The 26289-nt window shown below is 50.0% G+C and overlaps 2 protein-coding genes across 4 annotated transcripts in view; one reads left to right on the forward strand and one right to left on the reverse strand.

The window, feature by feature from the left end:
• Positions 1 to 314: 314 nt before the first annotated feature.
• Positions 315 to 24960, reverse strand: ANKRD16 (ankyrin repeat domain 16). 3 transcript variants are annotated; one of them, XM_009900231.2, is made up of 9 exons: positions 24901 to 24960; positions 23532 to 23871; positions 20812 to 21032; positions 16897 to 16939; positions 15177 to 15285; positions 12542 to 12703; positions 6382 to 6460; positions 4267 to 4466; positions 315 to 1621 (listed from the first exon to the last, which is right to left on the reverse strand). In XM_009900231.2, exons 2-8 carry the CDS (start codon positions 23867 to 23869, stop codon positions 4306 to 4308), a joined length of 1113 nt encoding a protein of 370 aa, XP_009898533.2. In that variant the 5' UTR covers positions 23870 to 23871; positions 24901 to 24960; the 3' UTR covers positions 315 to 1621; positions 4267 to 4305. The 3 variants fall into 3 exon arrangements, with proteins under 3 accessions (XP_009898533.2, XP_054033977.1, XP_054033978.1); XM_054178002.1 differs by lacking the exon at positions 24901 to 24960 and having other exon boundaries at positions 4263 to 4466; positions 23532 to 24876; XM_054178003.1 differs by lacking the exons at positions 315 to 1621; positions 24901 to 24960 and adding an exon at positions 2737 to 3037 and having other exon boundaries at positions 23532 to 24876.
• FBH1 (F-box DNA helicase 1) overlaps positions 24929 to 26289 on the forward strand; it is a 41051-nt gene continuing 39690 nt past the window's right edge. Inside the window, exon 1 of the mRNA XM_009900296.2 lies at positions 24929 to 24994. Within this exon, the coding sequence (XP_009898598.2) occupies positions 24929 to 24994 (66 nt within the window). The remainder of the gene's footprint in view (positions 24995 to 26289) is intronic.

The following is a 26289-nucleotide window of genomic DNA, read 5'->3' on the forward strand; positions in this document are numbered from 1 at the left end:
GGACCCATCCTCCCTCCCTGGGGCTTGTGCTTTTCTATGACATCCCAGGGACCACAGGGAACAACTCTTACCTCTAGCACTTTAATTATCACATTAACCCATAAGTCTGACGTTTTTCTACTTCCCAAATGCCAGTTTCACTTCTCACACACAGCCTGTCTTGCATTTCCCTCTTTCCACCCCAAAACCACCCCAAGATGTCTTTTTGCTGCAGGAAATCCCTACCCTCTACCACCAAACCACAGCCCAGCACCAACATGACAGAGCCAAGACCTTCCTGAGCCTCGGGTTTTTTTGTTTGGTTTTCCTTTTTCCTTGGTGGCATTTAAGTGTTTGTGTTTTTTTTTTTAAATCCTTGTCTCTACCCCATCTCCCCCACCCACCACTTCCTTGAAGGGAGGCAAGAATTTCCCAGTTGCAGACTGGTTTTAAGGCCCTGTGGAGCCACATCCCAGGGAAGGAGCACGTACGCAGCAGCAAAGCTGCTTATGGGCCTCGGGGTTGCCTGTGTGGATTAGATGCCCTCAGGGCTTAAGACATCTTAATGTGGTCAGATGGCTGCGTCCTCCAGACCTACCAGGCCACACAATGTAGAGGGCAATGCACTGGGGGTGCTGAAGAAGTGGGTGAAGTTCCATCATGTGGTCAAAACCCATCATGATGGGAATAGAGCAGCTCCTTTTAAATGGCTTTAGTATTTAGAAGCAGAGAATGGATTGGGTTGGAAGGGCCCTTTAAAGGTCTAGTCCAGCTTCCCTGCAGTCAGCAGGGACAGCAACCAGAGCAGGTTGCTCAGAGCCTCAAACAACATGACTGGGATTGGGGCATTTACTACCTCTCTGGACAACCTGGGACAAGGTCTTACCACCCTCAGTAGAAGAATTTTCCTTTTTCTCTCCAGTCTAAATCCCCCTCTTTTAGTTTAAACCCATCACCACTTGTCCTGTCACAACAAGCCCTTCTAAAATGTCTGTCCTCAGCTTTCTTCTCAGCCCCTTTAAGTCTGAGAGGCCACCAGGAGCCTCTCCCTGGAGCCTTCTCATCTGTAGGTTGAACAATCCCAACTCTCTCAGCCTGGCCTCACAGCAGAAGGCTTCCAGCCCTCCCATTGTTGTGGCCTCCACTGACCCCCCTCTTAGCAGGTCCATGTCTCTGCTGTCCATGTCTTAGCTGGGGTCTTAGCAAAGCACAGCAGAGAGGCAGAATCCCCTCCCTCCACTTGCTGCCTATGCTGCTGGGGATCAGCCCAGGACAAATTAGCTCTGGGCTGTGAGCACACAGTGCTGACTCATGTCCAGATTTTCACTCCCCAGCACCCCCAAGTCATTCTCCACAGGGCTGCTTCCTTCGCCAGCCTGGACTGATCCTGGACATTTACCCAACCTAGCTACAGGACCTTGCACTTGGCCTTGTTGAGCATCAGACAACCACTGATCTGCATAAGCCACCGTCATGAATCCCCACTGGCCAAGCCAGTGGCACACAGGCAGCTTGGGATGGGAGGGAGAGCCTTGTTGGCAGCTGCAGATTGGCTTGGAGGACTGGAATGATGTCCATGTGGATGTATAGACAGTGGAAATGCTGAGGTTAGCCTGGACAGAGGTTGAGCTGGAAGGTCTGGCTGTGGGAGCAGAAGACAGAAGAGACAGTGAAAAAGTTGGTGGTGATGTACCACTGTCAGCAGGTCCTCAAGCTCTAGGCTCATGTGTACCAGAAGCTAGTTAGGACACCAGCATTGAGAGACAACAGCTAGAGAGTGAATCCTCTTAACTCAGAGAGAAGTGAACAGGATGAGTGAAAAATCACCCCCAGCTCTGATGAGGTACAAAAAGGCTCATCCAAAACTGTTACATGGTCAAGAAAAGCCTGGTAGATGTGATGAGGATCCAAGGGATGAGGACTGCCCTTGTCCTCAGTGTCGCCACAAGGAGACCTGACTAAACCACCTGAACAGGAGACTAGGTGCTTGTGAGTTTGAGGAGGAAGATGGTGCAGCTGCCAGAGCAAAATCAATTTTGTTTAAACTCCAAATGCCTTCCCTTCCAGTAAGGGCTTGTGAGCTCTCTGCAAGCAGTTGGAATTGATGAGCACAGGGGGCTCCTTCCAACCTCAACAGTTCTATGAGCATGATTCTACTTCAGAAAAATCACAGAATGGTTTGGGTTGGAAAAGACCTTTCAAGGTTGTCTAGTCCAACCTCCTTGCAGTAAGCAGGGACACATTCAACAAGAGCAGGTTGGTCAGAGTCCTGTCCATCCCTTACCTTGAATGTTTCCACACATGGTGCATCTACCACCTCTCTGGGCAACCTGGGCAATTTCCCAACTATCCAGCTGTTTCTGCTCACCCTGTGTGCATCTCAGGTGGCCATGGTGGTCTTAGGTTGAAGGTGGAGTTCGACGATCTTAAAGGTCTCTTCCAACCAAAACCATTCTATCATTCAGCTGCATCCTACAAGATGAAGTCACCACATCTCCATGGCTGCAGGGCCAGTGCCAAGGGTAGAAGAGGACAGTGCTGAAGCTGTGCCCAGTTGCCAGGCTGTGCTCCAAACTGCCTTCAGTGCCATATGGCATAGAGCCCTGCTCCTGAGCTTCCTCCCCAGGGACCAGGAGCTTGCACCATGAGATGTCTGCCAGGAAAGCAATGGTTTAGTACTGCCCAGCTCTTCCCAGTTTATTGCAGCACACTCCTGGGGACACAAAGGTGTCCTCACTCCTTGCTCCTACTGTGGAGCAAGTAAGTGACAGCAGAACCAGGAAATCAAGACAGCAGAGGTAGGCATCAAGCTGAATTTATGTTCATTTTCTCATGACCTTTTTCACCTGATTATCTGTGCTAACAGCAACCACTGTGTCCCTGTCTCAGCATCTTTTTATTGCCTGAGGGGCAGATTTAAAAAAAGAATAAATAAAAGACAGTGTTGGAGATGTGCCATTATGTCTCACTCTTGGACAGGAGGACAGCAGCCAAGTTCCCCATGCAGGTGGACAGACCCTTGGATACTTCCCAGAAGCCTTCGTAAGTCATAAATCATCTTCAAAATAAAGCAAATTTGCCTTGTCAAGGTGTTTGCCATGGACAGGAGAACCGGATACAGGCATCTGAAAACACTCTCAGGATCCCAGCATGGTGGAGGTTGGAAAAGACCTCTGGAGATCATCCAGTCCAACCCCCCTGCTAAAGCAGAGGCACCCACAGCAGCTTGCCCAGGATCACCATGTCCAGGTGGGTTTGGAATCTCTCCAGAGGAGACTCCACAATCTGTCTGGGCAGTCTGCTCCAGGGCTCCACCACCCTCAAAAGTCAAGAAGTTTCTCCTCCTGTTCAGATGGAACCTCTGTTCACGTGGGTTCCTGTGTGCACTGCCCCTCATGCTATCACTGGGCACCACTGAAGAAAGTCTGGCCCCAACCTTTTGCCCCCCACCCTTCAGCTCTTGCTATGCATTGATCAGATCCCCTCTCCGGCTGCTCTTCTCCAGGCTCAACAGTCCCGGGTCTCTCAGCCTTTCTTCCTCACAGAGATGCTCCAGGGCCCTCAGCATCTATGTAACCTCTGCTGAGGTTCCCTATCTCAAACTGGGCAGCCCAGAACTGGACCGAGGACTCCAGATGTAGCCTCACTTCTCAGCTGTTTTCTCATAAAGCTTAGTGTCACCATGTCCTATCATTGGACATCACTGAGAAGAGCCTGGCTCTGTTTTCCTGACACTCGCCCTTCACATTTATAAACATGAAGGAGGTCATCCCTCAGTCTCCTCTTCTGCAAGCTAGAGACCCAGCTCCCTCAGCCTTTCCTCACATGGGAGATGTTTCATTCTCTTCATCATAATTGTGCTGTACTCTTTCAAGCAGTTCCCTATCCTTCTTGAACTGAAGGGCCCAGAACTGGATACAACATTCCAGATGTGACCTCACCAGGGCAGAGTGGACAGGGAGGAAAACCTCTCTATATGTACTCACCACCTCCCTTCTCATACACCCCAGGATACCACTGGCTTTCTTGGCCACAAGGGCACATTGCTGGCTCATGGTCATCCTTCCATCCACCAGGACCCCCTCATCCCTCTCCTCTGCAGTGCCCTCCAATATGTCAGTCCCCAACCTATACAGGTCCATGGGATTGTTCTTTCCCAGATGCACAGCTCTACACTTGCCCATGTTGTAGGAGTCAAGCTTGGTTTCCCTGCTCAATCCTGCGCAAAAATCCTGCCAGTTTCAACAAGCATTGACCTAAGGCTCAACAGTGAAGCGATTGACCTACCACACTGAAATGAAATGTTTTTCTCTCTCCCAGTCGGTCTCAGGTGCTGACATCTGTTTCCTGGAACACCTGGATGACCTCTGGCTTGCTTGCCAGCTGCTGTGCCAGCGTGCCCGTGCTATCCGGGGCATCACGCAGGCCGGCGCGGAGCAGGACCCGTGCGGCATCTGCCTGCTGTCCAGCACACGCTGCATGGAGAGCTGTGGAGGGACAAGATGGCACGGAGAACCATGGAATTGTTTTGGTTGAAGAGACCTTTAAGGCTTAACCATCTAACCATTAACCCAGCACTGCCATGTCACCACTAAAGCATGTCCCTCAGCTTTTAAAGCCCTGCAGGGACAGTGACTTCACCACTGCCCTGGGCCTGACAACCCTTTTGGAGAAGAAATTGTTCCTCATGTCCAACCTAAATCTCCCCTGGAGCAACTTACCATAGAATTATAGAAAGCACTGGGTTGGAAGAGACCTTTAAAGGTCATCAAGTCCAACCCCACTCCAGTAAGCAGGGACATCCCCAGCTAGATCAGGTTGCTGAGAGCCCCATCAAACCTGACCTTGAATGTGTCCAGGTCAGGAACAGGCCGTCCACCAGCTCCCTGGGCAACCTGTTCCAGTGTTTGTCATAGTAAAGAACTTCACCCTAACATCCAATCTAAATCCACCCTTCTCTAGTTTCAAACCATTGACCCTTGTCCTAGAGTCACATAGAACCATAGAACTGTTGAGGTTGGAAGAGACCTTCCAGATTGTCAAGTCCAACTGCTTGCCTGGAGCTCACAATCCCACCACTACTGCTAAGCCACTACCACTAAACCACATCCCTCAGCACCACAGCCATGCATCTTTTAGAGCCCTCCATGGATGGTGACTCCACCATCTGCCTGGGCAGCTTGTTCCAATGCCTGAGAACCCCTCCTGTGAAGAAATTTTTCCTAATATCCAACTTGTCCTACTGCTACATGGCAGTCCCTCCCCAAACTTCCCAACTTGAAGCCATTTCCTCTTGTCCTATCACTTGTTTTCTGGGAGAAGAATGATCCCCACCTCTCTCCAACCTTCTTCAGGGAGCAAGAAAATCTCCTCTGAGCCTTCTCTTCTCCAGGATGAACAACCCCACTTCCTTCAACCACTCCTCACTAGACTTCTGCTTCCCTCCTAAGAGATGCTCTCCACTGAAGCATGTTAATTAAGCAAATCTAAAACTGGGTAAGTTGCCAATTTGGGGCTGAAACCACTTCTAGACTTTTTCTTTCCCCTCCTGTTGAGAGAGAGCTGCTGATGCAAGAGACGCCTCAGACTCTCCCACTGGGAATGCCAACTCACTGGCATCACCATGGCAACCATATTTACGTTCAAGCTCTCAGTTATTATTTGCTCCTAGGTAGTTTGCTGAGAGATTGAGATTTAAGAGCTTTTGCAGTTGTATTTTGTCCACCCAAACTGTTTCAAACTAGCTAATTCCAACCAAATTTGATGGTAAGGTTACGGTGTCAAAGATAGAAAACTCCTGGAAGTCTCATACTAAAGAAACAGATTCACAGATTTCATCTGGTTGGAAGGGACCCTCAAAAGTCATCTTGTCCAACCCCCCTGCAGTGAGCAAGGACATCTCCAACTAGATCAGGCTGCCCAGGGCCACATCAAGTCTGATCTTGAATGCCTCCAGGGCAGGGGCCTCAACCTTTGTGACCTGTTCCAGTATTTTACCACTCTCATAGTGAAGAGCTTCCTCCTAACATCCAAACTACATCTAGCCTGATCCAGTTTCAAACCACTGCCCCTCATCCTATCGCTACAAGCCGTTCTAAACACTGCTTCTCCAGCCTTCCTGTAGGTCCCCTTCAGACATTAGCATCTCTGTCATTCCCCCAAAGGAGAGGCCCTGACACATCCTCAACCACACCATTAGACATCAAAAACTCCTGCAATGAAGACAGTGTGAATGAAAGCTGCAAAACCCCCCACCAAATGCAGGCTACACTGCACTGAAAGCCTTTGGCATGCATGCATCTGGCATCTCCTGGCACACTTGGCTGAGCAGACACATCATGGGCTGCTTTGGAGGCCAGGCTCCTCTTGCAGAAGCGTGAAGCAGCAGCTCTGGGGCCTTACCTGAACGTTTTTTTCCATCTTTGGCGTGGACATCAGCGCCGAGGGACAGCAGCGTGTGGATGGTGTGTGCGTGTCCTTCCTGTGGTGGGGAGCAGAGGCACCTGGGTTATTTCTTCAGAACAAGCTCTGTATCTTTCTCATGAGGTCTTTTATGGGTTTTGGGGTTGGGGTTTTTTTGTGGGTTTTTGTTTGTTTGTTTGTTTTTACCACAATGGCATCTTCAGATCATAGAATCACAGACCTGTTCAGGCTGGAAAAGAACTTTAAGATCAAGTCCAACCCTTCTCTAACTCTACCAAGGCTGGTCCTACACCATGTCCCTCAGCACCACATCTCTGAGGCTTTTAAACACCTCCAGGGATGGGGATTCAACCACCTCCATGGAAAGCCTGTTCCAGCATTTAAGAATCTTTTCAGAAGAAAAATTTCCTTTAACATCCTAAATCTGACCTGGTGCAACCTGAGGCCATTTCTTCTAGTCCTACCAATTGTTACTACGGAGAAAAGACTGATCCCCACCTAGCTCTAGCCTCCTTTCAGGGAGTTGTGGAGAGCCAGAAGGTCTCCCCTCAGCCTCCTTTTCTCCAGGGTGAACAACCCCAGTTCCCTCAGCTGCTCCTCACAAGACCTGTTCTCTAGAACTTTTAACAGCTTTGTTACCCTTCTCTGGACACATTCCAGGACCTCAATATCCTTCTTGGAGCAAGGGGCCCAAAACTGAACTTAGGATTCAAGGTTTTGCCTCACCAGTGCTGAATATAGGGGACAAGCACTGCCCTGGTCCTGCTCATCACAGTCTTCCCGGTACAAGCCAGAACAGTGATGGAATTCTTGGCCACCTGAGCACACTTTGCTTTTAGCAGAAGTAACACAGGCCTGGAAAGAAAAGATGCCACAAGCACAACTGTCCATAATTGTATATGGCACCTGGAAGGGAACAGAGATTCATTCTGTCCTGGTCAAATCTTGGGCTGCTCCAAGGGATGTTGTAGCAACCAGAACAAGAAGGGTATCTCAGCACAAGAAAGGCATGGACCTGTTGGAGCAGGGCCAGAGGAGGTCACACCAATGATGGGAGGGCTGGAAGCCCTCTGCTGTGAGGCCAGGCTGAGAGAGTTGAGGTTGCTCAGCTTGGAGAACACACAGCTTCAGGGAGACCTTCTGGTGGCCTTTCAGGACTTAAAGGGGCCAAGAAGAGAGCTGGGAACAGACTTTTAGCAGGGCCTGTTGTGACAGACAAGGAGCGATGGTTTAGAACTAAAAGAGGGGAGATTTAGACTGGAGAGAAGAAACGTTTTGCTCTCAGGGTGGCGAGAGCATTCCAGGTCAGGTAGTTCAGGTGCAACCTGCTTTAGTTGCAGAAGTCCCTGCTGACTGCAGGGTAGTTGGACTAGACGACCATTAAAGGTCCCTTCCAACCTAAAGCATTTTATGATGATGAAATGAGGGTTGGCTGCCTGTGGCTGTGCAGGTTAGGTCCACTAGCCAGGGACTGCCCAGGCACAGCAAACATGCTCCTATTATCCCATGGGAACTGGCCAGAGAGAAGCCAGCCGGCAGCTTCTCCAGCCTGTGTCCACATCCCTCGAGTGTCCCTAGCAGCAGTTTCAATGCACAGGCTGAAAAAGCAGCATCCCAGGAGCACCATTCTCTCCATGAACATTTAACACAACATTTCATAACCAGAAGTGTTTAACTAAGACACTTAAAATCACACTCTAGTGCAGAGCTGTCTCTGCTGGTAGTGGTACAGCAAAGACTGATGTCTAGACACTCAGTCCAGTCCTGATGCAGATGATTTGCTTCTAGATAACTGTAGATCCCACACAATCCTCATGATTGGGGTAATGGGCACAGACATGAACACAAGAAGTTCCATCTAAAGATGAGGAAGAACTTCTTTAACATAAGGGTGATGAGGCACTGGAGCAGGCTGCATAGATAGGTGGTGGAGTCTCCATCTCTGGAGACTTTCAAAACCTGCCTGGACATGTTGCTGTGTGACTTTCTCTGGGTGAACTTGCCTTGACAGGAGAGTTGGAATCCATAGTCTCCAGAGGTCCAGTCCAACCCCTACCATTCTGTAGTCAACAGATCCACCTTGCACATGCAAAACCTTGAGGTGTAAGGAATTTGGAAGATTGTCCCTGGCTGTGGAGGAGTTAACACACAACCAACCTCTGACAAGTAGGTGGCACAACCTAAAGATGTTTCCCAACAACAAATTAGGGCATTCATTTGTCAAGTGATCTTGTTTTTGCCTCTCTACTCCTCACCTCCACTCCAATAATTCAATCAAATTGCTTGTAACATCAGCTGGCCAGAGAGCTGCAGGGTCCCTGCCTCATCTTGCAGAACCAGCAGCTGCCTGGTGGTTAACAGGATAAAATGGCAGCAAAAGGCTGCGTTATCCTACCCTGGAAATCCAGAGGGATCAGGAGCTGCTCTTCCTGAGGTGGAATTCAGCTCAGAGAGCAGAACTTCTTGTGGATGTGGCCAGTTGGACATCTACCTGTGGTAGCCTCTGGCACTTCCTAAAGGATTACTCTAGTGTTTAGTCATGGAATCACAGAATCATTTCAGTTGGGAAAGACCTTTAAGACCATCAAGTCCAACCATTCTCTAACTCTGCCAGGTCTGGTGCTACACCATGTCCCTCAGCACCACAGCTCTACAGCTTTGAAACATTTCCAGGGATGGTGATTCAACCACCTCCCTGGGCAGCCTGTTGCAGTGTTTGAGAACCCTTTCAGAGAAGTTTCTTCTGATATCCAAACTCCCCTGTGGCAACTTGAGCTCATTTCCTCTTGTCCTGTTACTTATTCCTTGGGAGAAGAGATCAACCCTCACCTGGCTCCAGCCTCCTTTCAGCTATGAGGTCTCCCCTTGCCCTCTTTTTCTCCAGGCTAAGCAATCCCAGGTCCCCCAGCTGCTTCTCACCAGACCTCTTCTCCAGACACTTTATCAGTTTCATTGCCCTCCTCTTGACCTGCTCCAGCCTCTCAATGTCCTTCTTGGAGTGAGGGGCCCAAAACTTAACCCAGTACTCAAGGTGCAGCCTCACTATTGCCCTGTACAATCCCTGCCCTGGTCCTGCTGCCACACTCTTGCTGATCCAAGCCAGGATACTGGTGGCCTTCTTGGCCACCTGGGCACACACTGGCTCATCTTCAGTTGCTGTTGACCAACCCCCCAGGTCCTTTTCTGCTGGTAAGTGTCCAGCCACTCTGCCCCAAGCCTGGAGCATTCCTGCAGTTGACCCCAGTGCAGGATCATTGGATGAGGTCCCTTTGCAGAGCCTTCCTACCCTCCAGCAGGTCAACACTGATGTCCAACATGGTGTTATCTGCAAACTCACTGTGAGCACCTCAATCTCCTCGTCCAGATCATGGATAAAGACATTAAAGAGATCAGGCTCCAGCCCTGAGCCCTGGTGAACGCCACTCGTGACTGGCCACCGACTGGATTTAACTCAATTCCCACTCTAGGCAGTCTTTTACCCAGCAAAGCCTCCCCCCATCCAAGCCAAGAGGAGACACAGGCTTACGCACCATCATGACCCATAGTGTCCTCCTCAACTCTTTCTTCTGCCAGTAGCCACTCTGAAACGCTGCAGAGGAAAATGTAACACAGCCCCCACCCCCCATTTCTCCACAGTAAATAAATCCTCTCTCCCTAAATACCACGCCTGGCTTGGTAATTACTTCATCAACACCATGAATTAGCCTTTGTCACACAGCATGAGAAGGGAAGGCTCTTTATTTTTATCCCCTCCACCCACTCTTTCCCTACTCTGTTATGGCAGAACTCAGTAGGATCTTCCCCCACCCTGCTCCAGGCTCCCATTTCCCTGCTGCTCCCCATCTCAAGTGGCAAAGACAAGAAGCCAGGCCCTGTTTTAACAGCCACAGCCTTGGCAGCAAATTGGGTTGAAAGCTTAATTTGATTTTTATGTATTTATAAATATAGATTAACAAGAAGAGAAGGAGGGGAAAAAACAAAACAAAACACAAAACCAAAGCACCCAACCCACTAGGCAAACAAATGATGCTGTAAATTCAAAGTGACACTGAGCCTGGGGAAGGAAGAGAAACCCATCAAATCACTCCCCCATCAGCAGCCACCAGCCAAGACAGAGCTGGGATCTTCTCCAAGCACATTATATTCCTCAGCAGCCCTGCTGCTAAACGTACCCTTGGCAACCAAAAGGGCTTTCAACATGGTTGGGCAGGGCATGAGGAAGAGAAGCTGGGAGAAAAAAAACCTCCTTTTGTGGGAGCCAAAAACACCATGGCTGGGTCCTTGCTAGAGAAGACTGCTGAGCACTCCCAATAAGTGTCATTGATGCTTTTGTAGGAGCAGGGTGCTGGGATGCTGCTTGGTTCCCACTACAAGTCTAGACCAGGTTCTGAGTGCTGCATGTTAAAGTTCAGCACAAGAAGGACATGGACCTGTTGGAGCAGGACCAGAGGAGGCCACAATAACGGGAGGGATGGAAGCCATCGGCTGTGAGCACAGGCTGAGAGAGTTTGGGTTGTTCGGCCTGGAGAAGGGAAGGCTCCAGGGAGACCTTCTGTCAGCCTTTCAGGACTTCAAGGGGCTGAGAAGAAACCTGGGAACAGACTTTAGAGCGGGGCCTGTTGTGACAGGACAAGGGGGGATGGTTTTGAACTAAAAGAGAGAGATTTAGATTAGAGAGAAGGAAGAAATGTTTTGCTCTGAGGGTGGTGAGACCCTATTCCAGGTTGCAGAGAGGTGATAGATGCCCCATCCCTGGAACCATTCCACATCAGGTCACCTGGGGCTCTGAGCAACCTGCTCTAATTGCAGATGTCCCTGCTGACTGCAGGGAGATTGGACTAGAAGACTTTTAAAGGTTCCTTCCAAGCAAAACCATTCTCAGATTCTCTGACCACGCAGGTTCTGAGCAGAGGCCTTCCCAGCGTGATGCAAACTACAGACAGCACCAAGCAGGATCCCAGGAGTGATCCTAGTCACTGGTGAGGCTTTTAGGATCTGCTCTGTGCTCCCAAGAATGTTGCAGGCCCCACAGCCCAGCAGGCTCTGCTTCTTATACAGGCAGGAGATGGGAGGAAGAGAAAACTCCAACTCTGGTTGGAATTTAAAACAGCTCCTGTGTGAAGGACAGAGATAAGGGCCCAGAAGCTCCCCCAGTTTTTCCAGCTCTCCTTTCTCAGGTCTGGCCATGGGCAGGCCAGTACCCAGCCTACCACAACAAAATGCTGCTTTTTCACAGTGCATCGAGTGCGTGGAAAAGAGTGTGGCTAGCAGGTCAAGAGATGTTCTCCTTCCCCTCTACTCTGCCCTAGTGAAGCCACAGATGGAGTCCTGGATTCAGTTCTGGGCTCCCCAGTTCAAGAGAGACAGAGAACTACAAGAGAGAGTCCACGGGAGGCTGGGAATATGCTGAGGGGCCTGAAGCATTTCTGTGAGGAGGACAGGCTGGGAGCCCTGGGGCTGTTGAGCCTGGAGAAGAGCAGCCTAAGAGGGGATCTGATCAATGATCAGCAAGTGCTAAAGGGTGGGGGCAAGAGGATGGAGCCAGACTCTTGTCAGTAGTGCCCAGGGACAGCACAAGGGGCGATGGGCAAAAACTGGAACCCAGGAGGTTCCATCTAACTTGAGAAGCTTCTTTCCTGCGAGGGTGTTGGAGCCCTGGAGCAGGCTGCTCAGAGAGGTTGTGGAGTCTCCTTGTATGGAGAGATTCCAAACCCATCTGGACATTGTGATCCTGGGCAACTTGCTCTTGGTGACCCTGCATTAGCAGTGGGTCGGACTGGATGAGCTTTAGCAGTCCTTTCCAGTCCCCACCATACTGGAATTCTGTGATCAGCCATCTTCTGTCCAGCAAGCCGCTGACATGAAAGCCAGCTGCTGACCTCCTAGGATTCAAACACTAGATCTGAAGATACAGAAAGAAATCTGAGCTGCATTTCATCCATGGCTCCTCTACCACATAAGCAAGAAGACCCTGGTGAAAAACTGTCACAGTTCATGTGGCTCTAAATACCTGTAAACAGGGTGTGGAACTAGTCAGGAGCAGACAGACACTGACAGAGCACAATCTAGGAATGTAAGCCTGCCTGCAGCACACTAACTAGCAAAGACTTCGTAGAGGAAACCTGGGAAGAGAACAAACCTTGGCTGCATAGTGCAGAGCTGTGAGTTGGAGGGTGGTGGCTCTCTCATTGACCTTGACACCCAGCTCTCTGACAAGGAAGTGGATGGCTTCATCCTGGGCTGTCACAGCTGCCCGGTGCAGAGCCTGAGCGCCCAGAGCATCCACAGCTGAAGGATTGGCCTGGAACGGAAAGCAAAGGAAAGCAATGAACATCCTGGTCAAACCTTCAAGGACAATCACCAACCCAAGCAGAATCATGTCTGCCTGCCATGGCTGTGGTGAGGGCAATAAATGCAAGGGATCACCAAATTCCAGCACAGGGGAGGTTAGAAGGGACGTCTAGAGCTCATCCAGTCCTACCCCCTGCTAAAGCAGGGGCATCCACAGCAGCTTGCCCAGGATCACCATGTCCAGGTGGGTTTGGAATCTCTCCATACAAGGAGAATCCACAACCTCTCTGAGCAGCCTGCTGTAGGGCTGCACCACCCTCAAAATCAAGAAATTTCTCCTCCTGTTCAGATGGAACCTCCTGGGTTCCAGTTTGTGCCCACTGCGCCTTATCCTATCACTGGGCACCACTGAAGAAAGTCTGGCCCCATCCTCTTGTCCCCCACCCTTTAGCTCTCGCTGATCTTTGATCAGATCCCCTCTTAGGCTGCTCTTCTCCAGGCTCAACAGCCCCAGGGCTCTCAGCCTTTCCTCCTCAGAGATAAGCTCCAGGCCCCTCAGCATCTATGCAGTCTCTGCTGGACTCTCTCCAGTAGTTCCCTGTCTCTCTTGAACTGGACAGCCCAGAACTGGACCCTTTACTCCAGCAGTGGCCTCTCTAGGGCAGAGCAGAGGGGGAAAATCTGTAACTAGTAGGACCAGCGCACCATAATTTGAACCTGAGCTTGATCTCTGCTTAGGTTTTTAAGTGGTAAGCAAAACTAGTGCCAAAAAAAAGGACCACCAAGCCCTCTCTCCTGACTTCCTGCTTCACAGCAGGAAGAAACAACCCAATCTCCAACCATTGCACTGGTGGAGAACTTGGACACAAGTTATTCAGAAATAGAGGGAGGCAGATGGGTGGATGATCTCATGAGATCACTTCTGTTAGTGTCTGAATGTGAACCCTAAAGATGTATAATCAAGCTGGGGAACAGAAGCAACAATCAGTGCATCATAATCCAGCCCCTGAAGTCTGGTGGCCCTGACTCATGGGTTTATAAAACCTAGAAGGTAGCAACACTGCCATTAGTGCTTCCAGTGCTGTTTCATGGCAGCAAGCCAAGCCACCAAGAGGAAACTGAATCAGTGATTCCATCTTCATTGCCTGAAACAAGAGACTGGAAACGTAAGCAAACTTCTATGATGTTCTACCCTGGTAAAAGCCAGATAAGCAAAGACAAGCTCATGAACATCTCCTGAAGTCAACAAGAATCTTTTCCCAGAATCAGACTGGTTTGGGTTGGAAAGGACCTTTCAAGGTCATCTAGCCCAACCCTCTGCAGTCAGCAAGCACATCTGCAACTAGAGCAGGTTGCTCAGAGCACCAGACAACCTGGCCTTGAACACTTCCAGGGATGCAGCATCTAGCACCATTACAGGCAACCTGGCACATGGCCTCACCACCCTGAATATCCCTCTTTCAGTTTCAAACCATCTACCCTTGTCCTGTCACAACAGGCCCTGGTCAAAAGGTTGGTCCCATCTTTCTTACTGGCCCCCGTAAGTACTGAAAGGCTGCAATAAGGTCCCCACAAGGATCTCACCAAGAGTGGGGACTCCACCACACACCTAGGCAGCCTGTTTCAGGCCTTGACAACCCTTTCCATGAAGAAATTGTTCCCAATATCCAATCTAATCCTCCACTGGCACAACCTGAGGCTATTTCCTCTTGTCCTGTCGCTTGTTCCTTGGGAGATGACCAACCCAAACTTGCCCCATGGCAAAGATTCTCTGGTTTTGCCATGCTAGCTTTCTGTCAGGCCAATGAGGTGCACCAGTTTGGCACAATGTCCAATGAATCCCAGACAGTGCAGGAGAGATGTCAAATAAAGACAAAGGAGATGAGAAGCCCAACCCCACCTCTGTGAGAATCAGCCATTAGTTGGGCTCCAACCATCTCACATCGATTCAGCAGTCAATAAATAATGCAGTGGTCTGGTTCCTGCTGGACACAATTGGCTTTAAAGACACTCTGGTTATGCCTCAGTGTTGGGGGAAATTGGAGATTACTGGGAGACAACATGAGAGAGGGAGGCTAGAGATGACCTGCAGCCAGATGGCACCATGTTATCCACCCCCAGCACTGCCACGAGAGCCTCCAACACTAACCCCTGGCACTCCCAAATGCTGCTCTTGACTTTGACACAGATCCTGGGTACGTCCTGTCCTCACTGGCCACTGCTTTGTGTCTCCATCCCCCTTCACCAGCTATGGGGACATCTCCCCACCCCAGGGCAAGATCTTCACCACAAGCTGAGTGTTGGTGACCTTACTGGGTAGACCTTACTTGTTTCCAGAGGAAATTTACCTCCTTTAGCAATTCACCTTTTTACAGCTTGGGGATTTGCTTCTTTACCACATGGTTACGGTGGATGTGTGGATGGCCTCTCCTGGCAGCTCAAGGTCAGGCTCTGGAGGAGGGAGGTGAGGATTTTGCACCTACCTGGTGTTTTTCCAGGAGCAGCCGGGCGATGTCGACGTGCCCGTTCTGGATGGCATCTATGAAGGGAGTGATTCCACATCTGTCTCTGCTGTCAGGTTTGTACTGGCACCTGGGACAGAAGACAAAAGCCAGGGCAGACATGTTGGAGGCTCTAAAATCCTCACTCATGTTTCCAGGGATGGGGCATCTACCACTCCTCTGGGCAACCTTGTCCATTGCGTCACCACCACCAGTGTAAAACATTCCTTCCTTAGATCTAGTATACATCTCTCCTCTTCTACTTCAAAACCATCACCCTGCACTCAGCACTGGTGAGGCCACACCTTGAGTACTATGCTGTTTTGGCGCTCTTGATTCAAGAAGGACATTGAGGTCTTAGAGTGGGTCCAGAAAGGGCAACAAAGCTGGTGAAGGGTCTGGAGAATAGGTCTTGTGAGAGGCAGCTGAGAGAACTGGGGTTGTTTAGCCAGGAGAAAAGACTGAGGGAGACCTTCTGGCTCTCTGTAGCTCCTTGAAAGGAGGCTGGAACCAGGTGGGGGTTGGTCACTTCTCCCTAGCAATAAGTGGAAAAAATGAAATGGCCTCAAGATGCACAACAGGAGGTTTAGGTTGGACATTAGAAGAAACTTCTTCACTGAAAGGGTTCTCAAACAATGGCACAGGCTCCCCAGCAAGGTGACTGAAACCCCATCCCTGAAGGGGCTTAAAAGCTGTATCGATACGGTGCTAAGGGACATGGTTTTGCAGCACACTTGGCAGAGTTAGAAAATGGTTGGACTTGATGATCTTAAAGGTCCTTTATTTCCTGACTGCAGTGGTTCTATGATCACCACTTGTCCTGTCAAAACAGGCCTTGATAAAAAGTCTGTCTCCCCAGATTTCTTATGTCTTTAAATCTTGAAAGGCCACCAGAAGGTCTCCCTGAAGTCTTTTCTTCTCCAGCCTGAACTACACCACCTCTCACCCTGTTCTCATAGCAGGCGGCTTCCATCCTCTGATCATTTTTGTGGCCTGTGTCTTCATATAACAATGCCACATGGACAAAAATTCAAAGGCCACAGGTCTCACCCAGGCTGAAGCTCCAGTGAAGTGAGAAAAGACAATTACCATGGAAAGCCTGGCTTGAATCACAGGGCTCCATTTATGCTGGGCCAAGCGTGGAGAGGAATTATCAAAGCTGGGATAAGTTGGCTAACAGAAGCTGTGGCCTGAGGAAAGCTGCTCTAGTTCTGGCAGCCAAGACTGCTGGTTAGGAAGCTAACAGGGTCATGATGACTGAGCAGAGGGTGATTTAAAGCCACTTCACCAGGGAGTCACAGCCTGAAAATAAAGCCTGAGGACTCAGTCCAGCCTGGAGGGGCTGCACCCAGAACCGAGGTGTCAGAAAACTGTTGGTGTTGTTGTTGTAGGGCCTCGGACACATCGGAGACAACAGGAATGAATCAGCACAAAAAAAGAGAGGAGTTACATAAGCAGGGTTTATGTCGTTGTGAAGTCAGCGCCCATCAGAGCCCATCTGGAGCCAAGCCTTGTCTCCAAGGCTCCTAACCAGCCGTGAAAACCCTGGAGGACATGGAGACAGCCCCGGGATGGCATGCAGGGCAGCTGTGCAACCAGCCTTCCCCAGCAGTATAAATGCCCTTTTGTGTCTGAAAAGCCTGGAGGAGAGGTGGGGGGAGAGCGAGGAGGCAGAAGCAGTGGTGGAAAGAAGGCTGCTTACCGCTCCAGCAGCAGCTCCACAGCGTCCAGGCAGCCGTGCATCGCTGTGAGAGAGAGAGGAAATCCACCCTTCAGTAATGCTCTCATGCCACCACCTGCCCACACTGAGAGATAATCAGGTTTCTGACCCTTTTGGCTTACTCATGATGAGGGAAGAGCATCCAAGAGGCTTTAAATTTAAAGCTTTTGATGATTTTTTGGGGGTTAGTGATTAATTACTTGGTCTCCAAATCCAGGCCTTCCCCCGATCTTACATGCAAAACACCAGAGAAAAGGCTTGCACAAAGGTTTGCCTCTACCTGCAGAGTGAAGCTGACACACAAAGATCATTTCTTACAAGGATTTCTGAACCCCTGAGAAGCAAAAAGGAACACAAAGCAGGGAGGTGCTGCATAGCTGGTTGGCATCTCCAGTCCTGCTCCTTAGCCACTCCAACTGCCGGTCACTCTCATCTCATCATCCTAATGAAGCATCCTCACCCAGACAGCAGGGAAAAAAAACAACAGGGTGGTAGGGAAAAGGTCTGAACATCTCACACTGGAATATTCTTCCTGGAAAGACAGCCTTGATTTGGCTTTTTTTTTAAACCTGCAGGTCATTTTGCAAAACAAATTTAATATATTCAAGGGGGAAAAAAAAAAAGAAAGAAAAAAAAAGGAAAATCAAACCAAGCCCACAGCTGCTTCTTTAGGCTATTTGTGTGATGAAAGAGTCCCTGACAAATAACATTCAGCTGCAGCTGCATGATAGATGCTCTGAAAGCTCAACCAGAGGTTTCCACCCTCCCAGACCCTAGCTATCCCTGCTCACTGCAGGGGGGTTGGACAAGATGACCTTTGAGGGTCCCTTGCAAACCAATGTATTCTGTGATGGAAATATAGGCAGAGTGCCATCATGAAAAGGATTTTTGAAAAGAAGGTTATAAAGTGCTTGAGCTACATGAAGCAAAACCACCCTAAGCAACACGATTGCCTCCCTCAACAGCCAGAGACACAAGAAAGCTGCAGTGCTTGGGTCCACTCCTGCACTCCACTGCCTCTAATTCTATTTCCCCTGCTCTTCTGCCTCAGGCTATGCATATTTGAAGCAGCAAAGCTGGAGGAATCAACCCCCAAAAGAGTGAAAATTATCCAGTGATAACTGTGCCAAGAAGCCAGCTGGACTGGTCACGGGTTAATGCGCTCATATCCACACCCTCGGGACAGGAACTCATTGAGATGGGTGGTTCACCTTGATGTGATTTCCCCCAGCAGCGCCAGCATCATCTCCAGCCCCTCAGGAGCTGTGTTTGTGTAACTGGGCTTCATGGAGGGGCAGGAATTACTGGCATCAGCACCCACCCCAGCAGCCTCCAAGGGTTAAAATTAACCCTCCTGGGTTAAAATTATACTGGGGGCAAAGGTGGTTTAAACAGCTCCTGCCCTTCCTGCTGTCCAGTTGCTCCCACACCAGCTGCTCCAACAGTATGTGGTCCAAGGTCTAACCTGGATCATTAAAATGACCACAAAGTGACCCAAATCATGGCTTTGCCACAGGGAAAGACAAAGAGGAAGCAACAAAGAGGTGGAGACACCTCTATGAAGCAGTGAGAATCAGCTGCTGGGTCCCACCTTCACTGTCTGTACCTCCATATTCCAAGCACCACAAGACATGGAGGCAACTTTAAGCTCGAGGTCAAAAGCTGATGTTCTCCTCAGCACCATTTTCACCCTGTCTCTAAACCCCTAGATCTCAACACAACATCCTCCTCTCTGTGTGGAGAGGTCTGAGAGGGTGCTGCCAAACCCAGCCATGGAAACACAAGATTTGGGATTGATCAGGAACAGGAGAACCCATAAATAAACAAGGATCAAACTTGATGGGGCTCTGAGCAACCTGATCTAGGTAAAGATGTCTGTACTCACTGCAAGGACGTTGGACAAGATAACCTTTGAGAGTCCTTTCCAACCCAAACCATTCTGATTCTATCATCCATTTCTCAGGCAACCTGCTCCACCTCACCACACAGCCTGAAACATCCAACACTTCATCAGCTATTTGTCACTCCTAGGTCAAGCACAAGGACTAAGGCACAGACAATGTCCCTTGGGCTGGGACTGTCACTGTTGATGAGCACAATGTAGTGGATGGGTGGCTCCTGAGGGCTGGGGAAGGAATGGGAATGACAGGCAAGGAGCAACACATACAACAGATTAATTACAGCACAGTAGGGGTCTCCTCACCACACCTCAGGTCTTTCCAGAGAGTCAATCCTGATTAAATTCTTTTAGAATGAACTCAGGAAACTGCAGGATTGAGCAGTGGCTCCACGTGTTCATGTCTCCAATAGAGACAGTGACAAGATCTGGGACATGCAGGGATGGGGCACGTCCCAGATTTAGGTCAACCCTGAGCTTGCCCCACAACATCATCCTGACTTGGTGGCACAGGTAGAGACTTTCATTCACTTGCTCCCTTCATCATCCACTCTCGCTGCATCTCAGGAGGGCAGAGTTGAGGGGCTTTAAGCTCTGGGAAGACCAACACTTGATCTCCACTGCCCAACTTAGAAACACAGAATGGTTTTGGTTGGCAGAGACCTGTAAGACCAAGTCCAACCACTAACCCAGCACTGCCAGGTCACCACTAAACCATGTCTCTCAATACCACATCTACATGGCTTTGAAAGGGATAGGGACTCCACCACTGCCTGGGCAGCCTGTTCCAAGCTTTGGCAACCCTTTTGTGGTACAATTGCTCCTCACATCCACCCTAAGCCTTCTTGATGCAACTTGAATCCATTTCCTCTTGTATTGCAACATGTTCTGAGCTGAGGGAGCTTGGATATATCTGTCATGGGGTGGCAGAGATGGAGACCAGCACCGTGGTGCAAGGAGGCCTAAGTCCATGGGTGATCATAGAATAGTAGGGATTGGAAGGGAGCTCTGAAGATTGAGTCCAACCCCCCTGCCCAAGTAGCATTACCTAGGGCAGGTCACACAGAAAGGCATCCAGATGAATTTTGAAAGTCTTCAGAGAATGAGACTCCACAACCCGTCTGGGCAGCCTGCTCCAGTGCTCCAGCACCATTAGACTGAAGCTTTTCCTCATGCTGAGGTGGAACTTCCCATGTTCCAGTTTACATCCTCCATCACTTATCCTATCACAGGATACTACCGAAAAGAGACTGGCACCTTCATTATATCATGGCAAGTGTTCCTGGAATGAATCCATGACTCCCATGAGAATCTAACTGCTGTGTACCACTAAGAGATGCTTTGAGTAGAAGCAAAGTCCAGTGAAATGGGAGCTGAGGAGCCCCCAGCCTCCTATGAGCTTGATCTTTGGTTCATCATTAAGAAATATTAAGCCTAATTCTTACTATTTCTCTGAAAATAACCAAAATGAGTGTCTGGCCTGAGGTGAAACCCTGAAGAGATGCAGACAAGCACCATTAGCAGATGCAAGTTCAGAGGTGAGCTCCTTCTAAGTTCCACCACCAGGCTCTTTTCATTTAATTTTAGCAGCTTCATATTTAAGTGTTTCTCTGTAGTTTTGTATCAAGACAGGTCACACTTTGCTTAGAATCACAGAATGGTTTGGGTTGGAAGGGGCCTTAAAGATCATCTGGTTCCAAGCACCCTGCCATAGGCAGGGACACCTCCCGCTAGGCCAGGTTGCTCAAGGCCCCATCCAACATGCTTTTGAACACTTCCAGGGAGGGAGCACTCACAGTCTTCCTAGGCAGCTTGTTCCTGTGTCTCACCAGATTCACTGTGATGAATTTCTTCCTAATATCTAGGCTCAATTAGCAGAAGCGGGAACAGGATTTTCTCCAAATTAACAGGAGCTGAAATATCAGCCCCTTTCTGCTCTCAGCTGCTGCCACAGCCCACTCTTCCCTTCCAACCCTGGGGACAACACGACCCTCCTTTACCTGCTGTGTGCAGAGGAGTTCTCTTTATTGTGCTCTCTGTGTCCCAGCTGCCTGGGGACACATCCAGCAGATAGTGGAGGACATGGGGATGGCCCTCCCGGCTCGCAATGTGGAAGCAATTCCAGCCATCCTTATTCTTCAGCAGTGGGTTGGCTCCATGCTCCACCAGAGCTTTGATCACCTCCAGGTTTGGCCTGGTGCAAGCCATCATTAGGGGAGTCCTAAAGGAAGACAAGAGAAACATTGTAATCAGAGAAACAGTGCCTTGATGGCTTTCGTCCTGATGTCTAAGCCTGCAGCATGATTTAAAGTTGTGTGGAGCACCAACTGGCCTGTCTCATAAAACACAGCAGCTCAGTGGCAGCTATGGAAAGCAAGCCAGAAGGAAAACTTATGGGCTAAAACCACCCTGAAGTAGGAGAAAACTTTGTTGGCTAAAAGGCACAGATCTTCTCCAAGCTCAATGTTGTATTTATCGTATCATATGGATTTGGATACTTTGAGAGAGGCTTATATGCTGAAGGAAGAGACAGGAGATGTTATAGCACTGCTTTTGCATGTATAGGATGACAGAATTGTTTTGGTTGGAAGAGACCTTTAAGACCACCAAGCCCAACCATTAAACCAGCACTGCCAGGTCACCACAAAACCATGTCCCTCAGCACCACATCTACATAGCTTTGAAATCCCTCCAGGGATAGGGATTTGACCACTGCCCTAGTCCAGTGCTTGACAACTCTTTTGGGGAAGATACTGTACCTTATGTCCAATCTAAACTCCCCTTGGCACAACATGAGGCCATTTCCTCGTCTCCTGTCATTTGGTACTTGGGAGAAGAGACCAGCCCCCAACCTGGCTCCAACCTCCTTTCAGGGAATTGTAGAGAGCAAGGTCTACAACTGGCCTGCAGAGATGCAGACAAGCACCATTAGCAGATGCAAGTTCAGAGGTGAGCTCCTACTAAGATCCACCACCAGGCTTTTTTCATTTAATTTTAGCAGCTTCATATTTAAGTGTTTCTCTGTAGTTTTTTTAATCAAGACAGGTCACACTTTGCTGAGAATCACAGAATGGTTTGGCCTCCCTTTTCTCCAGCTTCAACAAGCCCAGTTCCTTCATGTGCTCCTCACAAGTCCTGTACTTCAGACCTTTCACCAGCTTTGTTGCCTTTCAATGGACATGCTCCAGCACTTCAATGTCTTCTTGCAGTGAGGGGCCCAAAACTAAACCCAGTATTTAAAGCATGGCCTCACTAGTGACCAGCACAGGGGGACAATCCCTGCCCTGGTCCTGCTGGCTACATGCTAGCTCATCTTCTGCCAGCTGTCAACCAGTGCCCCAAAGTCCTTCTCCACCAGGCAGTTTCCAGCCACTCTGCCTCCAGCCTAGAGCATTTGTGGGGGTGTTGCAACCCAAGTGCAGGACCCAGTGCTTGGCCTTGTTGAACTTCTTCCCACTGTCCTCATTCCATTGATCCAACCTGGTCAGATCCCTCTGTTTTTCCATAGTTCTATCCTGTTTCCCGTGTCTGGGAACATTTGATATTTAGAACCATAAACCACTCCAGCTGTAAGGACAGATAAGGACAGGAAGAGAGTGCTGAGAAGAGAAGGCTCTCCAGTGATAGTGATTTTGATGAAGACATGAGCCAAGCATCTGCTGGGGATGATGGGGCAGGGCAGAGCTGAGCCTGAGCTTGGTGCTCCTGCAGCTCCATGGGCTTAAAAGCCATGCAGCTGTGGACATGGTTTAGAGGTGACCTGGCAGTGCTGGGTTAATGCATGGACTTGATCTGAAAGGTCTTTCCCAACTGAAACCATTCTGTGACTCCATGAAAAACGTGGATCATTATCACTGTTTTTCATCAGACAGGGAAATGGGGAATAAATGCCTGTCTTAAATGGGGTCTGCTGAGGAAGCAATAATTTACAGCTTCTACTATAAACCTGGGGAAATCAGTGATAAGGTTGGAATTTACTGCAAAGCCATCCTGTCATGGGTTGATACCCAGCAGCATGGGCAGTAGGTGGAGGGAAGGGATTCTGCCTCTCTGCTGTGCTCTGCATTACTGGGGCCAGCTCTGGAGTCCTCAGCACAGGACAGACATGGACCTGTTGGAGCCGGACCAGAGAAGGCCACAACAGTGATGGGAGGGCTGGAAGTCCTCTGCTGTGAGGCCAGGCTGAGAGAGCTGGGGTTGTTCCGACTGAAGAAGAGAAGTCTCTGGGGACTTTCTGATGGCCTTTTGGGTCTTAAAGGGACCGGAAAGTAAGCTGGGGACAGACTTTTGATCAAGGCCTATTGTGACAAGACAAGGGTTGATGGCTTGAAACTGCAAGAAGGAGATTTAGACTAAAGAGAAGGAAGACATTTTTTCCACTGAGAATGGCGAGACCCTGCCCCAGGTTGTCCACATAGGTGGTAGATGCCCCCATCCCTGGAACCATTCCAGGTCATGTTGTCTGGAGCTCTGAGCAACCTGCTCTGGTTGAAGACAACCCTGATGACTGCAAGGGAACAGACTAGATGGCCTTGAAAAGTCCCTTCCAACCCAAGACATTCCATGACTCCATACCTCTAAACTGGTTTCATGCCCAGCCTTTGACTGTTGTACTTAAAGAGGGCTTTTCCAGCCAAACCAATTCTACTATTCTATGATTCTGCATCCAAACCCCTTCCAGGCAGCCTCCTGGGCCACACAAAGCCAACCAGCCACCTACCAGTCTGCCTTTTTCAAGCAGTCCACACTTGCTCCTCTCTCCAGGAGGTAGGAGACACACTCCCCATGGCCCATGGAGGCCGCTTCATGAAGAGGTCTCTTGTAGTCACTATTGCACACCTCAATGTCCATCTCCAACACCTCTACCAGGTAGGCAAGGATATCCTGGTGCCCGTATCGGGCAGCGTGGTGCAGCAGCGTGTCCCTCAGGCGCCCATAGCGCTGGTTCTGCACCACGGAGCCCAAGGTGGTGTCCTTCTGCAGCTCATCCCGCAGGAATTCCATCCGGCCCTCCTGCACCAGCCGCAGCAGCGCCCGCGGCCTCTCCCGCTCCACCATGGCTACAGAGTGAGAAGAAAGAGGCAAAAACCAGCACCAGAAATTCTCTTCTCCCTCAGGATAACAAGAAATTTCCTTCTCCTTTTGGGTAACCAGAAATTTTCTTTTCTCTCAGAAAATCCAGAAACTGGTCTCTCAGGAAACATAAAGAGTTCTTTCTCCCTTGGGAAAACTAGAAACTGATTTCTCATCCAGAAAACAAGCAATTCTACACTCCCTCAGGAATACCAGTAGTGCCCTTTTCCCTCATGAAAACTAGTAATTCCCTTTTTCTTCAGCATCATCAGTCATTCCCAGTTCCCTCTGGAGTACCTGAAGCTCCCCTTTCCCTCAGGAACACACAAAATTCCCTGATCCCTCAGAAAATACAGTAATGCCCTTTTCCCTTAGGAAAACCAGAAATTCTCTTCTCCCTCAACAACAACAGGAATTCCCAATTCCATCAGTAGCATCCAAACCTCTTTTCCCTCAGGAATACCTGAAACTCCCTGCTCTCATAGGAACACCCACAATGTTCTTTTCCCTCAGGAACACCTGAAATTCCCTTTTCCCTTAGGAGCACCCCCAACTCTCCTTTTCCCTTAGGAAAAACAGAAATTCCTTTCTCTCTCACCAACACCAGAAGTTCCCTGTTCCCTTAGGAATAACAGGAATTCCCTTTATCCTTTGGAAAGCCTTTAGTTATCCCTGTTCCCTTAAGAAAACATGAATACTCTGATCCCTTGGGAACATCAGTAACTCCCTGCTCCTTCAGGAACACCTGTAGTTCCTTTTCCCCCCAGGAACAACAGTAATTCCCTGCTCCCTCAAGAATGCCCGAAGTTCCCTTTTCCCTCAGGAAAACCTGAAAATCTCTTTCCCTTTAGGAAAACTATTAATTCCCTGTTCCCTTGGGGACACCACTAATTGTCTTTTCCCTCAGGAACACCCGAAGTTCCCCGATCCCTCCTAGACCCGCCAATTTTTCTCTCCCCTCAGCCCGCTCCGCGGCGAGTCCCCGTGCAGGGCTTTCCCGGGCGCTTAGAACCCACCCGCGCTCCGCTGGGGCCGCGTGACGCCATGCGTGACGCTACGCAGCGGCGTGCTGATGTCACCGAGAGCCGACGAGGAACAAACCCCAGGAAGGTTTCTCTCGGCCAATCACAGCCTTAAGCCCCGCCCCCCGGAAACTCCGCACTATTGGGCAGCGCCCAGGTCTCGATGCGGTGTCTGATTGGTCGGTTACGCGGAACGGGGCTGGGCCGGCTGGAGCGCGCGGGGAGCGTCAGGAGAGGAGCTGGCGCGGAGGGATCGATGGGAAGAAGAGGTAGGGCAGGGGGCTAGGCTTCGCCTTAGCAACCGGGGCGGGCTTTTGGCGGCGGCGGGAGGGCGAGGAGGGAAGAGGGGTTAGATAAGGGGCTCCCTTGGCAATGAGGGGGTGTGCTGGGCTTTGAGGGGGCCTTTGGTAATGCGGCGGGGGGCCTACTTGGTATTGGGGGGGTTTGACATTGGGGGGCTTTGGTAATGGCAGGGGCTTGATTGTGAGGGGGTATTGGTAATAAGGAGACCTTGGCAATGCGGGGTTCTTACTATTGGGGGTTCCTTGGCAGTGAGAAACCTTGGCGGTGGTGAGACCTTGGCAATGGGAGGCCTTGTTAATGATGAGGCTCTTTGATATTAGAGGGGGCCTTTGGTATTAGGAGGCAAAAGGACAAGGAGGGGGCCCATGGCAGGGAAGGGGCTAGAGAAGGGACTTTCTTGACGCTGAGAAGTGTTCTTGGCATTGAGGAAGCTCTTAGTTATGGGTGGGGCTTGGCCATGGGGAGTTCTTAGAATTGGGGGGGGCCTTGGCAGTTGGCATCCTTGCTGATGGGGGGGACTTGGTAACGGGGACCTTCTTGGCAGTGAAGGGGCCTTGGTAATGTAGGGGCTTCCTGGTATTGGAGAGGACCCTTGGCAGCTGGGGGGGTCTTGGTGATGGGGGGACCTTCATAGTGCAGGGGGCTTGCAAATGGTGGGGTTTCTTGGTCTTTGAGGGGACCCTTGGTAATGGGGTAGCACCTTGTCAATGGAGGGGTTCTTAGCACTTGGGGGAGCTTGGTAATGAAGTGTGGGTTAGTAATGGGGGCACTTCTTCCAATTCGGGAGGCTTCTTGGAATTGGGGGCATTCTAGATGTTAAAGGGATCTTGGTAATGAGGGGACCCTTGGAAATGTGGGAGCTTTGGCAATGGGAAGACCCTTGGCATTAGAGGGGGGCCTGTGGCAGTGAAGGAGCCTTGACAGTGTGGGATACAGAGGAGGAGAAAGGCTCTTGGCTACGGAGGCAGCAGGCCTGGGGCAGGAGCAGGCAGTGGGGGTGTTGTTCTGGGACAGTGTGGGGTAGCACTGGAGAGGCTCTGGGTATAAGGTTGACCATGAACCAGGAATGTACTCTTGTGG

This window comes from Dryobates pubescens, chromosome Z, assembly GCF_014839835.1.
Source record: "Dryobates pubescens isolate bDryPub1 chromosome Z, bDryPub1.pri, whole genome shotgun sequence".
In the NCBI taxonomy this organism is placed as follows: Eukaryota; Metazoa; Chordata; class Aves; order Piciformes; family Picidae; genus Dryobates; species Dryobates pubescens.